The 16348-nt window shown below is 43.4% G+C and overlaps 1 protein-coding gene across 10 annotated transcripts in view; it reads left to right on the top strand.

Moving 5' to 3' along the window:
* Nucleotides 1-16348, top strand: part of myo18ab (myosin XVIIIA b) — a 159102-nt gene that overhangs the window by 131532 nt on the left and 11222 nt on the right. For 6 of the 10 annotated variants that reach the window (XM_054734260.2, XM_054734259.2, XM_054734256.2 and 3 more), the window contains 4 exons: nucleotides 4528-4665; nucleotides 5278-5463; nucleotides 5540-5679; nucleotides 6249-6293. In XM_054734260.2, coding sequence (XP_054590235.2) covers nucleotides 4528-4665; nucleotides 5278-5463; nucleotides 5540-5679; nucleotides 6249-6293 — 509 coding nt within the window. The remainder of the gene's footprint in view (nucleotides 1-4527; nucleotides 4666-5277; nucleotides 5464-5539; nucleotides 5680-6248; nucleotides 6294-16348) is intronic. The other 4 variants (XM_070543733.1, XM_054734261.2, XM_054734263.2 and 1 more) reach the window with 1 other exon arrangement.

Below are 16348 nucleotides of genomic sequence, written 5' to 3'. Positions count from 1 at the left end.
ATGTTCCTCTGGGTAAAAACGGTTTCAGAGCCATTCATCAATCTGCAGCAAACATTTATCAAGGGGCTCCATTGAAGGATCACTCAGTCTTGATCATGTATTCACTGAAGGCAGCAAATCTTTACGATCAGTCTGAGCATGTTATAAAATGCAGATTTCCCGGTGAAGGGAGTCTGCTGCAGCTTCTGTTACGAACGGAACCCCAGATTGTTCCTTTTCTGGTCTCTTGACAAATACAACCATGATGTGTCATTCTGGTGAGACTGTCTCAGACGGCCAACTTGTTATACAAGTCAGACAAGTGTGTACATGCTTTTAATGACTGCAAGAATAACAACATGTGTCCATCTAAGGCAGGCTCAGCCATGAGAAAAGCACTAGTTGAGCAAAAACTGGATCAAGTCAAAGTTCTCATGATTATTCAAAATACATTATATCCATCCATATACTGCCATGTATTTAGGACCAAGTCACCATGGATGACGTAGAAGGCACTTTTCTGTAGCAGTTTTGCCATGTTGCTCAAAATACTCACCACACACCAATGGCAACCAATACCATTGTTCTGTAAAAAAACTTGGCCTCTCTCTTTATGTGGCACCCTTTGACTTCCATACTTAACGCGTCTGCCATTTTTTATGAGTTTTTTTACGTTCCCGCTACATCTGTCATCATTAGCAGTGTTTCTACTGTCCTTCCTATCCACCATGTCCCGAACACGGTGAGAAAGCTTCAGAACTGGCGTGTGGAACGTTTAAGCTCCATTAGCTTTACCTTCTTCACGTGAGGCACCGACTCTGTTGCTCTGGTCTGCGCAGCAGCAGTATCGCCTTTTCTGACTGGATGAGTGTGAATATTCTTCTGAATGGGTGTCAGACATTATCAGACAAAGAGAGTCAACTATGGCCAGACCTGTCAGCAATTGTAAGTTTTTCCCTATAATATTCGTCCTACGTATGCTGCGTTCGTCTCCTCCTCTCGTCCTCCGGGAGCCTCCCTGCAGGAGGTCCAAAAACTCAGAAAGGTTGAATGTAAACACACCCACAGTGTTGCTCAGACTACTGAAGATAAACATCTCCACTTTCTCCAGGTGTAAAGTAGTAACTTCATTATTTGCAGCTGTGGCTCGTAAAAGTCAGCAATGACACTTGTTGAAATTTTGCGACTTTGGTGCTTAAAGGGTTAAATTGATCTTTGGACGTACGAATAGATCCTCGTGAATGAGAATCAATTCAGAATCAGAGAATCGATTTCTTCAACACAGCCCTACCTCTGGCATGTGTGTGTGTGTCGTCAGCCTGGCAGAGAAGCGAGCCGTTTGGTGGTTTCTGCACGTTTTGACCCGTTTGTGGGGTTTTTCCAGATTGTTGGTGGTGCTGGCCTGCAGAGATTTTGAAGTTGAAAATAAACTAAGAAAGCTAAAGACTGCCGTTTTTTCCATCATTAAAACACCACACCATTAGCTAGCATACTAAACCACCATACAGTTGTCAAAATGAAGCTGGAGGACTGAACAGTTCAAACGTTTCAATAGAATAAGCCGCACAAACTTTTCAGACCCATCTCTAAACTTCCGTTCATCTCCAAGATCTTGGAAAAGGTTGTGGCTAAACAACTCACAGCTGCTCTTGATGAACATAGTTCGCCAGGCTTTGGGTGGTCCCCCGCTCCCTGGCCCTACATTCTCCGCTGACATGGACAACCCCCAGCAGCGAAAAGAACGAACCACGGGGCTCCCCTCTGCTGGTACTGATGAGAATCTGTAGCAGAGCGATCTGTGCGCTCCCCTCTCATGGATGAGGAATGGTAGCGCTAACACCCCCCCCAAGTTCTCTGGGGAAAACCCTGGTCAGCTTGCTTCCCACACCAAACCTTCTGTCAGGAATCTTGGTGTGACCTTTGACCCAGCTCTCACCCTGGATTCTCATGTCAGTTCTCTTGTTGGCTCTTCCTTCTTCCATCTCAGGAACGTTGCTAAGCTGAGTCCCATTCTGTCCCGCTCTGAACTTGAGACAGTTCTCCACACCTTCATCTCCTCACGCTTAGACTACTGTAACCCCCAAATTCCACTACCTCCGCTCCGCTCCGACACGAACGCCGGAGCAAAATCGGTCCCGTTGTAGTCAATCAGAGCTATTCCACTACTGCGGCCGTGCTCCGGCAGTGTGGCGCCGTGCGCCGCCCTCTGTTCCGGCGTCCGGCAAAAATAGAATCGATCCTATTTTCGCCGGAGCACCTCCGCAGTAAATGGACAGAAATCACAACCGCCAAACAGGAAAAGGAGCGAGCACAACTTCCGTTTTTCACAATACATCGATAAACAAAAGGCGTTTTTGTTTCATATGCACAGGTGTAACAACTTTTAACAACTATCAATGGCGGCTGAAGTTTAAATGCACTAAAATAAGCCATAAATACAGTTTCTACTATCAAAGTAGTCACACTTTGTTGATCCAAACACTGCTGATCTCTCAACACAAATGATGGGCAGATTAAACAGTTCATGCCGATGCTTCTCCCACACAACGGGTGTTTGGATCTAACTTCCGCGTTTATTGCCCGGACTGTATCGCAAGATCTCGAAAATCCCGCGCATGCTTGTTTGCCCCCCTCAGGTCTCCGCACCGGAGCGGAGCCGTTGTAGAGCGGGTAGCAGTAAAAATTGAGTTCGGAAGCGAGCGGCTGCGGAAGGCGGGGGCGGAGCGGAGCGGAGCTGAGGTAGTGGAATTTGGGGGTTACTCTCTTTTCACGTGTCTGAGCAGAACCTCCCTGAACCGTCTACAGGTGGTTCAGAACGCCTGTGCTCGGCTTCTGACCAAGTCCTCCAAACACACCCACATCACCCCGCTTCTCCTCCAGCTTCACTGGCTGCCAGTCAACTTCAGGGTTCATTTCAAGATCCTGGTTCTGGTCTATAGGGCCTTACATGGACAAGCACCATCTTACATTGGTGATCTTCTTAGTCCCTACACCCCCAGCAGGTCCCTGAGGTCCAGTGACCAAAGCCTACTGGTTGTGCAGCACCAGGCTAAAGGTCAAAGGTGACAGATCATCTGCTGCTGTACACTGATGATGGTATTGTTTTATGCCTGGATCACACTGTGCGATATTTGGCCGTCGCACAGGATTGCTCATGTCTCACTGCATGGTGAAAGGTTTCAGTGAGGCAGACTGCACGACATCTCACTCTTGCAGGACATGCCACGTCATGAGCACACCTCCTGAATGCATACATCAGCAGACCGCTAACCATAGCAAATCTGAAAAGATAAACTAAAGCGTCGCCGTTAGCACTTCTTTTTAGCATCAGCTCATTTTCCTCAAAGGGGAATCATCGTTTTAAAAACCCTCGCTTTGGCCTCAGACTCCGGCTGCCTGTCTCCTTTTCCCGTCTTCCAGATAAACAGCTGAACTGTCTGTTGGGCATTCATCCTACTGATCCTGCTTCATAAATACACACCCACTAACCTACAGAGAAGTACTCTGCCACAGATCGCTGCATTGTCTAAGCGTTTGCCGTGAATTCTGTCTCACTGTTAACTCCGCAGCTCTGCTCCGTGAGCTCATCACACCCGCTGTCGTGGAGCAGAGTATCCTCTCTGCAACAAAACACTGAAGCATCCTTGTCAGCTGCATATGTGACATTTCCACCAACAGCAAAGGGATCTCATGTTTTGTGTTTTAATTTTTTTGTTTGTGAGCTCATCTCCTCCCACTCTCACAGACGAATCACGGTCTGATGGTCTACAAATGTAGGTTTAGGTCTACGTCCGGTTTAACTTGGGATATTAACAGAAATAAAAACTGGCGTGTCGTTTATAATCTGCATTTTAAACATAAATTGAAACTGAAGCTCAGAGAGGCGGAGTCTTGCTGCTGCGGCGTCCCAAAGGTGTGTTTTCATTGGTCGATTGCAGACAGGAGTCGTAGGCTTTCAAGCATGCTTGAAGACTTCGTGAGGCGGCTCAAAAAGCTGTCGCAGAGACGGTCACACTGTACGTTCTCAGATACGCAAATCACCCTCACCGGTTTTAGTCACAGTTCTGCTCAGAACGGGGGATTTGGCTACGACGGCCAAAAATCGCACCTGCAGTGTGATCTCGGCATCATGGTTGTTGGTTCAACGTCCAGAAAACGGGACGTCTCGGCTACTAGAAGCAAGCTATTAGCATTAGCAACTCCACCACATAGCAGAAGCTCCTCCAGGCTTGTTAGTTGTGCAGAGCAGTCACTGGTAGAGTTGTGTTGCTGTTAGCCAATCAGAGGCAAGATGTCCAAATATCAGGAAAAAAGACTCCAAATCCTGTCGTGTTCAGCCACTCTTCGCCAGCTGATTCCTCCTTGCTGATACAGGCGCTTCTGGGCTTCTCTCCCCCCAGAGTAAGACGTAAAAGGCATTCATTCCCACTAGAGACCACTGCAAATATGTTGATTCAACGAGTGTTCAACACCTTTAAACTCTAAAAGCTGTAAAACAGCTTAACTCTTACAGGTACAGTAATGTAGATGTGTGTTTTTCTTACCTAGATGCAAGTACTCCAGAGTCAGTTGGACTTCCAAGAGCAGTCCATGGTTGAAAAATCTCTCGTCAGTCGTCAGGAGGCCAAGATCCGTGAGCTAGAGACCAAGTTGGAGTTTGAAAAGACGCAGGTCAAACGTCTGGAGGTGAGACCAAACACGTGTTCACACGAGCAGCTGATAGCAGGATGGAAGCTGGTTTTCTGTTGCTTTGGGCCCTTACCCAGTTTGTAGTGTTCGTTCATACTGCTGGGCTCAGTGAAGACCAACTGGAATGCTTGTGGTTCAGTCCTGGCTCCCCACCACATGTGGTGTCCTTCAGCAAGACACTGGACTGGTCAGCTGGGTCAATAGGACAAAAGCTGTGGGAATAGTGTTAATTCACCAGTTATCGTGTCACACCTGTGCACTCAGCATGTACCCACTGCTGGCACAAATGTTCTAGATAATATCATTTATTGCAGATTCAGATGTTTCTGTGTAAAGCAGATGGGGAGACTAAAGGGACAAATACTCAGTATATGTAGAAAACACCAGAGATAATTCCCACCTGCCTTTTCCTCTCAGGTTAAAGTAAAGCAGGTGCCGACAGGCCAGGTCCAGGGGCACACACACACGATGTCGGCGTAACACACATTAACATGAATGAGTCATGATTGTAATAGTCTACTATAAACACACTACAGCGTCTGATTACTTGTATAGGACGCCGGGTAAAGGCCTACGGTTTGCATGTGCTGTTAAACCTGTTGTGTTTAGAACCTCACAGCTCGGCTGAAGGAGAACCTGGAGAAGCTGACAGAAGAGCGAGACCAGCGCGTCAACAGCGAGAACCGCGAGAAAGAGCAAAACAAACGTTTGCAGAGACAGATCCGAGACACCAAAGAGGAGGTGGCTGAACTGGCCAAAAAGGAAGCTGAAGCAAGCCGCAAGAAACACGAGCTGGTAAGTTCTTCCACATCGAGTCAACATCTGAGCACAGCAAGCTGCTACGTTTCTGTGGTTTTTGCTTCATCAACAGGAAATGGATATCGAGAGCTTAGAGGCTGCTAATCAGAGCCTACAGGCAGACCTGAAACTGGCCTTCAAAAGGATCGGTGACCTGCAGGCGGCCATCGAAGACGAGATGGAGAGCGATGACAACGAAGACCTTATTAACAGGTAGAAAGCATGAGATAGCCATTGTATTCTCAGATTAATTATCATTTTAGTTCTCAGACGAAAAGGATAATCCAGCTCAGTCGACTACTTGCTGATGACGACCATGAGATGAGGTCAAAGGTCACTGCCTGTGTTTGCATGTGTTCTTGTTTAGTTTTGTTAGCTGCAGTGACAGCTGTATTTCCACATCTGGAGGCCTGTCCACACAGACCACTAGCAGTGATTATCGACACGGTCCGGTTGGCTCTGAGGCTGGAGTTTACCCACCTTTCACCAGAGTTTTACCAACATGCTGTTCGGTGTATGAGAGCAGCGACCGCACCGAGTCATGAGGGTTTCTGCTCTGTGTGACGGATGAGAGTTGATCCTCAGGGCCCCGAAAACACGATATATCTAGTTCTGCTAGTTTGTCAAAGAGAGCAGCAAAACTAGGTTATCACAGCATCTCCCACCAACACAGATTTAATCCGCGTCAGTCACAGATTACCTGATGTGTTTGATATTCATTTTTCATGTTCTTTGTTTGTTTTATTAATTATCCCTCCTCTCATCCTCATCACCCCTGCCAGTTTACAAGACATGGTGACAAAGTATCAGAAAAGAAAGAACAGAACGTGAGAAATATGATCTCTTGTTGTTTTTGTCACTCACTGGAAATGATGCAGCATCCTCGAGGCTTTTAAGTGTTTGGACTAAAAGTCATCAAATCTCCTCTCTGGGCTCCGTTTTGGTCCACTTGTCTTAAAGAAAACAGTAATTAAATAAAGCCTTTTCCATTTCTCCATGGAAGAGGTGCGGTCTGCCTTGATTGTGTGATGAATGCATCATTACCAGTGCTCCCTGATATCTCCGTTTCACTTCTCTCACCGCTGCATGCCTTCCAACATTCAGCTGCATGAGTGAATTAGCTGAGCTGACTGGACGTAAAGCTAAAATAACCTTCTTCTCTGCAGGTGACTGAACTAGGTTAGAGCGGTTTACAGGACATTTTCAGGACATAATGTGTGTTTCATTAATCTTTGACTTCCGCTTGCTTAATTATGCAAAACCCCGAAATGTCTTACAAGAAAAGGTCTGTTGCTCACCAGGTAACAGGAACACATGTGGACTTGTTTCCACTGCCTTGTCATTCAGAGCTCTGTATACTTTAGTGTGTGTGTGTGTGTGTGTGTGTGTGTGTGTGTGTGTGTGTGTGTGTGTGTGTGTGTGTGTGTGTGTGTGACTGTGTTATAACGCACCTTAGAGGGTTCTAGGACTCTAGAAGGTGCTATATCTAATACCAGTGTTGGGAGTAATGCGGTACAAAAGTAATTAATTACTGTAATGCATTGCTTTTTGCTGTAATATGGTAATGTAAGGCATTACAGGGAAAGAAAACGGTAATATTTACTCGGTACAATTGTCAGTAACACGGTAATTACAACGCATTTTTAAACCCAGAATCAAGATGTGGGTTTCCTAAAAATTCGAATTGCGGGAAGCCTGAAAAAAGATCCAGTATCCACATATATGACGTCATTTATGGACTCAGCTTTGCGGGCATTCTATGAGCAGAGAGGACGCAGCAGTATGGCTCAAATCCTCCAGCTGCGTCCTGCGCGCGGCCGCTGTTATATTCACAAAACCGCTCCACCAAAACAAAGTCATTAGTTTGTGATCGTTTATATCCGCTCATATTCTCTGGTACTTCATGTACTTTTCTAGCCTGGCAAGCCAGACTAAATAAATGTATTATTTAGTCTGGCCATGCTCCATTGACGGCTCTCGGTTGTGGGGCGGGTTCTACCGTTGTCTTTCAAATGATCTCCGCATTCCACTGGACAATGAATGTGACACACTCTTGTTTCACTCTGTTGCATCATCCCACCCACCAGGCATATAGAGTGCCCTGATTGGCCCACAAAGCGGATAAAGCTCTGTGATTTGTTCACTAAGCAGATAGAGCACTACGATTGGCCCACCATTATGGACCAATCACAGCTCTTTATGTGTTTGAAACCCCTATAGAGGGCTGTGATTGGCTAGCCAGAGTCCTGGTAGGAGCTGCTGAGGTTCCAATGGAGCGTGCCTAGACCAAACTTTGCAAAGCAAGAATTTGGTCTAGTTCACTAGGCTAGTACTTTTCAGCTGAGTTCATAATCTGTGCCCCGGTGATTTCAGCTCATTGCTGCTGGAGAGCAGCACATATTAAGCTTTTTTTGTGTTGGGTAGATCCCTCTGGCTGATTAGTTAGAAAGTAGGAGATCTAGTTTACAGTTTTTCTGGAAGACGGAGAAAACATGCAGCATGCAGGGGGGGGGGGGGGGGGGGACGACTATGACACGTCTCACCTTTATGTTAATATTGTTTTATTTGATGCACTCCACGTTGAACTGCACCAATCCAGCAACTGCTGCTTCTTAATAACTAGTATTAAAGGTGAGTACACCAATATTTGCACAAGAATAATTTCTGTTTTAAACTCTCAGTGACACACTTTGCAGAGGAGGGGGGTTTGGTATTTAATTTTTCTTGGCGTTTGGAAAAACATCTACTTTTACCCCGCTTTTTTTGCCCCCTTTATTTTGGTCTAAGACCATTACTGGGCTGGCCCTGTTAAACACCTTCTACACCCCTGCTTAGTAGACTTGAAGTATTTTTAAGCCAGTATAAAAATGATTGAAACACAAATTTACATATTTGGCATTATTGACCAATATCTTTGATTTAATTTATTTGTTAAGAACATCAAGATGCATTACAGTGAACATTATAATAAAGTACATGTTTCTAGTGCAGAGAGGAGACAACCCATAGAAGCACTGATTTGATCTCATTTCAGAGAAAACTAGAACAGGTCAGATGCACCTAATAAATAAAATTACTGACATAAACTCAGGAATCTGTTTCTTTGCTTCATTGTTCTGGTGCTGAAAACATCACTAATGCAGATCAAAGGAGATACACAGATGAATGCACCTCTTATTTATTATTTGGAAATTAGTGGGTGTGGCTTACATCAATACATTATTTTAAATCTGAAATTGATATGGATCGATCAGAAGTTGCTATGTGTAATGTTTATTAGAAAACTATTTACAGAGCAGCCTCAGAACTGAGATTAAATAGTTTTGACCACAATAGTAAAGGAACTATTACAGAACAAGTTTTTCAGTAAAATCAGAACATTAATGTTTAAGTGCATGAATTAATACATCTGAACTCATGCAGTAGGAAATATGAAATACTAGAACCATTTTATTTTCATTTGATTAAACAGATTTTTTCCTAACGTTGTTTTCCCACACACACTTAAACAAAACAATGCTGATTAAGGCGTGTGTGTGTGAGAGAGAGAGAGAGAGAGAGAGAGGGAGAGAGAGAGAGAGAGAGAACCCCAAGGAACTGCGGGCAGATCTTATCTGTCACATAGGAGCTTTTTGACTACCCCAATGACCTCTCATTGGAGATGTGCTGCTGGGATAGACAAGGTCACATGCAGCTCATCACCATCAGTGTGTGAATGGATGAATGATTCACTGTCGTTGAAAGCGCTTTGGAGGCCTCTGACTCAGAAAGGCACTATACAAGTGTGGGTCATTTAGTATTACCATTTAAATTTAAATCTTAACTGGATTTTAAAACCCTACTAGAAGGTATGAGTTAAGTAAAAAGATCTATTTAAGAAACGGAGCCCCACAAAATCAGAGTGCTTTGAACATACTGCCAACAATAAGATGCAAGTTTATATACTAATGTTAAATTCAACAAACACAACCTTTCTGAGAGTAGATACGATGACTATTATATAATAATGTGGGCATTTTCCACTAGTACCTACTCAGTGCGGCTCAACGGTTTGGCCCAGTTTGCAGGTGTTTCCACCAGTGACTAGTACCAGGTTGCTGCACCTTTTTCAGGACCTGTTTGGCATCAGAGCCTGCCAATCACTGATTGACTAGAGCACGGGTCTCCAACCCTTTTTGGCTAATGAGCTACTTTTACCCAATGACGGAAGAGGAGAGCTACTGCCGTATGATTTATTACATTGATACTTTCCATGTGTGAAAATGCTTATGTTAAAAATGCAGTACTTACTATATTAACATGCATAAACGTGAGTATTACAATACAATGATTGTCGTTATTTTTCTCCACGGGTCTCATGGCAGGGCACAACACAGAGCAGAGGGAGAGCGTTCACGGTCATGCTTTATTATTAAATGGGACAATCAGCCGAAACGGTTGAGGGAATTTTGTTAGGAGATGTCCAGCGTTTGGAAGCCTCGTTAGTAAACGAACAGCATTTAATTTTGTTAACGAGCTCTTACAGTAGACTTTACCGTCTCCCGGAATATTTTACTGAGGACGTTTTTCTGAAACCAGGTCTGTATAGCCGACGTCACCGCAGTCTTCATCCACCTGCAGCTGCAGCCGCTGAGATCAAAGTTGACAGAAACGAGGATCCGGGCTGCAACTTGAGCAATTAATCCGTGTATTTCCAGTAGAACATATTTGCCTTAGGATCTGTGGAATAATCAGATTTTAATTTTACTTCCACAAAATGCAAATTTTAGATTAGACATAATTAAATATCCGTCCCTCGTTAAGTGTAAGTCAGGCAGGATGGCTCGCTGGCTGCTTCCAGGAGAGCGACGTGTGAAGACCCCTGGTTGCTCCAGAGTTTTCCGCCTCACTGCCCACAGCCTTTTCTGGGCTGGGACGTAATTTTGGGGGGGGACGGGTGGGACATGTCCCCCCCACTTTTTCAAAAGGCAGTTTTGGTCCCCTGCACTTTTTTCCGTCCAAAAACAATATTACGCTCCATTAAATGGATTTAATTGAGCACTAGGACCGACACGGAAACCGGTTTACTATTAGACCCGCCCAAAAGCTAATCTATTGGCTCTGCTGATACTTGCTAACGTATTATTGGCTGTTGCTGCTGTCACTCAAGTTGTAAACAGTCAGAACGTGCTCACGTTGTTTTGCTAGTTTGGAGCCGCTAGGGAACACCGGTACTGAGTCACATCGTCAACTAGACGCTGTGTAATATCAGAGCTCAGCTCAGCTTCCATTACATAACATTTGAATAAGTGTTCATTTGTGGGTCTTTGGTAGTTAGGCACAGCCAGGAGGCAGCATGTCAAGAAAATGAAAAGTGGATATAAGAGACTTCTTTCAAAGTCAAAACGTAAGTTGGACATGTGACACCCCTGCATTAAGCTCAGACTCACCTCCTCCTTCACACACAAACTCAAAACTAACTTTTACAAACTCATCTCCTCCACATAACTGACTCCTCAGATACAATTTATTCGTATTATTATAATAATTATTTTTTTTATTACTATTATCATCATAATTATTATTACTAGTAGTAGTAGTAGTAGAAGTGTAACTTCAAAACTTTTATCATTTAACTTTATTGTAAACTTATCTATTGCAATGTATATTTTCACATTAAAAAGCTCTGAAAAATGAACAGTATCATCATCGTCAACAGATTTTTTTAAGCTTAATGTCAAAGATGTACTCTTTTCATTAGATTTATCTTATTTTTTCCATTTATTTTTTGTGTGTTGAAATGCAACAACTGTTTAAACACTTATAAGGGAAAAAACATATTTAATATGTTTTTATACACTCAAATGTTAGGGTGATGATCATGTGTAAAACATTAGTTCAGCATGTCCTCTAACACAGCAAATGAACAAATGGCCAGATCTCAGGAGGGACCGTTTATGTATAAATAATTTTTATACTTTTGACTAGGCCTGGGAAAGTAACACATTTTGCTGGACAATATTTTGTCCAACAAATTGTTGATGATAAACGATATCATTGTCAACATTATCTAGACCAAAATAACCACTAATATAATGTTAATATATCATAATAATGCAAGTACACCCTTTAAAATGCAACAAATAAACCTTCATTTAACATTGAAATGTCCAGAACCAGAACTTCTAAATGAATAAAAATAACAAACAAAAATTTAATAAAAAAGGAATCTCACTCCCTGTTAGAAAATGTTGCACCAAAAACAAAAAAGACCCAAAAACAATAAATACAATGGCCTATCCATTGTCAACAGCCAAAACTGCACTTCAATAATGATAATAAATAAAAATAATAATAGAGTTGTACATTTTTTAACTTTGATATATATATATATATATTGAGGATGGAAAAATTATTGAGATGGGCACGTGACGTGTCAAGGGGTCTTTACATAACACCCCCCACCCCAAATCCGCACAAGCCTGCTGTGTCCCCCCCACTTCTGAAATCAAAATTTCGTCCCTGTTTCTGGGTCATTCTTTTTTGGAGTCTGACAAAAATCCACAGACTGAGCATAATGTTCAGCATCAGTGCTATGTCCTCCATTGTTTTGTTGTTTGTGTCAAGTTCAGATCACCTAGTGCTACCTTTCAACCACTGGCGGGTGCCCCGTTACGATGAGCCCACCTAGTTTTGAGAGGAGTTTTCTGTAGTCAACCATATTTGTTTTCTACTGTAGAGGACTAACCTCAGCCATATCGTGATGGTTTTAGAGCATGTGTGATTTTACTGGGTCACAGTGTCGTTTCTGCAGAGCCTAAACCGTGGTGTCAGTAAAACCCACAGACAGAAGCGTAAGCAGGACAGAACAGCAGGAACCATGAAGCCTAACGATGAATGTTATTGTGTGCAACAGAGAGGTAGAACCTGTGGCTGCAGAATGTCACAGATGATTAATGTCTCTTCAGCTTCATATTTGTTTGCTTCCCCCTCGGCTTTCATCTGGGCCTAACTAATGCTTTCTTGGTCAAAGACATTAACTGTAGTTGGCAACATGCTGCATTTTATGCACTGAGTTACATAGAGCCCAGCATTCTGCTCATTCTCTTATGACATGTGCCCTTAAGGTATAGTTGTGGCTAAACACTTGGAGAATGACAGATATTGTCACAAGGCTTTCAAGGGTCATCAGCCTAAAAAACCCAATTCATTAGTTAAGAAGGCTTCAGGCCACCCGAGAAAGTCTGGTAAACACCAGAAGCATGTCCAGCTGTGGGATCGGTGCTTGACCAATGCAGGTTTTAATGCATCTGCAGATTAGTGAGAAGACTTCTGGAGGATGGTCTGGAGTCGAGAAGGACAACAGAAAAAAACTCTTCTCTGAATGAGAATGATGAGAAAGAGATTATTTTACCTCTCATCACTGCCTTTCCTGCCTCCCAGAGAACAGATGCTGATGTTCCAGGCAGGTCATTATGTTCTAAATATAAAGCCCACTCCTTTTAAAAAAATTCTATAAAACCTTCGTCTTTAAGCAGTGATGTATTAAACCTCCAGTTTTTGTTTGGTGGGATTGTCTTCTTATTTACCAGAGTTAAAGAAACCGGAGCATGGTCGCTGACAACTATGGGGTGTATCTCAGTGTCTGAAATGTCAGCCAACAATGAGCTGCTGACTAGAAAATAATCCAAACATGAATGAGAGTGATGGACGTGTGAAAAAAAAGTATACTCTCTACGGTTAGGATGAAGAGATCGCCATGCATCACAAAGCCCATAATCACTCATGTACTGTTTAACTATGTTAGTGGATTGCCAATTGCACTGAGTCCCAGCTGTACTGAGCCTGTCTGTTAAGGAATTCATCCAAAAATTTAAATCGCCTCCAAGTATAAGTGGACAGTCCAAGTGTTCGGAGAGTACAGAGAAAAAATTATGAAAGAATGGAGGGTCATCAATATTTGGACAGTATATGCTGACGATACATAAGCGTTGGTTCTGTACAGATATTTTTAACATTATAAAACTACCCTCTGGATCAGATACTGTGTCCAATACTGTGAAATTGATGTTTTTGTGTATTAAAATAGCTACACCTCTTTGCCCAGAGTTATAGCAGGCAGAGAACATGCTGGGAAACTCAGGTGTTTTAAGTTCATCTGCAGATGTGGCAGATCTATGAGTCTCTTGTAATAATATTACGTCTGCTTGCACTCTCTTTAGCTGATCAAAAATCTTTAATCTTTTCTCTCTGGAGCCAGCTCCATGTACGTTCCATGAGACAAACCTTAGTGCACCCATAGATGTGTGTGTGAGTAGCTAGAATATGACACCTTCATGTGAATAAGATGGAATAAGTATCTAAATGTATAAATAGTATGTTAATAAATAACAGAAAAGCAAATAATAATAATAAAGATCCAACTGTGTTTGTGGTTGTATTATTTGATGCATACATTTTGATATTGTGCTGTGGATTTAGTGTGTGTGTGTGTGTGTGTGTGTGTGTACCTATGGTATGAACCAGTTGTTTCTGCCAGTTGAATCTCTTGGAACCCGCTCCAATTCTGTATCCTAGCAGTTTCTTCCTAAATGGGAACGTAAACAACCGTGTTTTTCGGGGGTCGTACAGCTCCTTGTGTTTCTCAACTTCCATAATTAATTTAAAGTCATCCATCTTAACTGCTTGCCTCAGACTTTCTGCCTCTCTGTCCTGTTTGCTCCGGTGAAAAGACACCCAAAACCACACACCCCTTCACGTGGTCACACACGCACACAAGTTCGATGTGTGTGTATGTGTGTGTGTGTTCATGTGGTTTTTCTGCAGTGTCTGATTATGAACACATTCGACTATTGCGGAATTTTATTTTGAAATGCTTTATTTTGTTAAATTTACCGGCCTGCCTCTTATGTCTAGGTTTGACTTCCTGCCAGAATTGACTTTATTCACCCGCGGCTCGCGAAAAAAATAGAGCAGACGCCGAAACGATCGCTGCACGGTGCGGGCTGGCGCGCCAGCGCGAGGCAATTCGCGGCGCTTCGGCGGCCCATGTGGTCTATAGAATAGCTTAACAAGGGCGCCGAATGAAGGCGGTCCCATTTTGGCGGCACTTCCGCGGCCGGTGTGTCCCCGGCGTAATCCCGACGTGCTCAAACCCAGTGAATCCTTATAAGAATAATAAATGTCTGACCTGATGTTGGGCTAAAACAGCCAGTCTGTCACTCCTCGCTCCTTGTAAAGTTTAGTGTCCACATAAAGCTTATCGTTATGAATCTGAATTACTGCCTGTGATGGTGAAAGCAGGAACCATGAAGGCTCACAAAGGAGAGCTGACCCTACAAAATCATATTAATCTTTAAAAACATTTAGGATAAACAAAGTTTGTTTTGAGAAGTTGGAAGATTTTTTCCTTAATTCAATATTCATCTTTTCTGGAAATTGTATGCTCTCAAAAACACCTAGCTGCTGTGGATGGAGCTGTAGGTAAATCATGTAGGATCTGTTGTAACCCTCCTTTTGTTTGGCATTACTGTCAATGAAATTCTCAGGTTTTGGATACCGGTCTCACTAATCCAGCTACTGTTAGAGGTTTGTTGTCTGACTGATAACAATTGTAACTAGGTGTTAGTGGGCTTTTCTGAGCTTCTAGAGAAAATGACACTTCCCTCTCCCTGAACAAGATGGAAGCTTGTCTGATGCAGAGGCGGTGATGCTGACCCACCCTCTAATGTTTTTGAAGGACTATTAAGCTGCAACAACTTAATTTTACAGCAACACACACGCACTGCGCTTTGATGGCACTTAATGAGTGCTGCACTCCCTTATCTGTCAGATTTGATGCCACCCCTTCTGTTTTACTCACGGCTGGTGGAGGTTTGTGGAAAACAGTAAAGTACCCAGCTGTGCAGAAAATCACTGTCAAGCACTCACAATGTGTGTGTGCGTGTGTGTGCGTGTGTGCGCGTGTGTGTGGATGCGCATATACCTGTGTGTGTGTGTGTGTGTGTGTGTGTGTGTGTGTGAAGCCAGTGACAAAAATCCATCAGTTTTGTCCTTTTAATGGTGAATGACTCACATTTATGTAGCACCATTCTGAGTCAGAGGACTCCAAAGTGCTTTACACAACAGTAAATCACTCATCCATTCACACATGGTGAAGATGAGCTACATTGAGGCACGCTGACTGAGGCCACCGGCCTCTCCGCCCACCACCAACAGGGAAGGAGAGTGAAGCAGACAGAGCCTGGGCTTGAACCAACCAGTTACAGGGGAACTCTGAGCCACTGCCCCCGCCCCCAACCACCACCACCACCAGTGTTGTATGAATGGTGTATTAACATGTTAGACTTTGCTGTTTGTAAATACTATTAAGTGAAATGTGGGGATAGTTCCATCAGGATTTAGGGATCTTTGGTATTTTCTTGCTCTGTTGCTTCCTCTTCCGGCTCTTGGAGAGTTCAGACGCTTTTTTCCACCTCTCCTCCCTATCTTATCCCACAGCTCTCTGTCTGTCTTTGGGTGTACGGCGCTTCTGAATTTTTTCTGGAAACTGGAAATTTTTAAAATGGACCTGGTCAGTTGGTCTCTCAATGCGATTGACAAAATTTTTTCAACGATGAAAAGGGGCTCCCGGTTGCCCCAGACAGATCCAGTTGGGTATATCATGGACTCCTGGAAACAGTGGAACCTGATCTGCCTCTCTCAACTGTCTGTAGAGGATTCTGAAGACATCTGGATATTCGTAGTGTCAGGTTTCTTGCTGTTTGGCCTGAGCGGTTTCCTGGCTAACCGGAAAATTAATGAGTTGTCGAGGAATATTGGCTCAATCCCGGAGCTCAGGGATGGATTACACCGCGCTGTAAACAAACAAACTCATATAATTGTCGAGGTGAGTCGTAAGCTT

Source organism: Nothobranchius furzeri, chromosome 13 (assembly GCF_043380555.1).
Source record: "Nothobranchius furzeri strain GRZ-AD chromosome 13, NfurGRZ-RIMD1, whole genome shotgun sequence".
In the NCBI taxonomy this organism is placed as follows: Eukaryota; Metazoa; Chordata; class Actinopteri; order Cyprinodontiformes; family Nothobranchiidae; genus Nothobranchius; species Nothobranchius furzeri.
The sequence above is the reverse complement of the archived record's forward strand: the minus strand, read 5'-3'. Positions and strand labels throughout refer to the sequence as shown.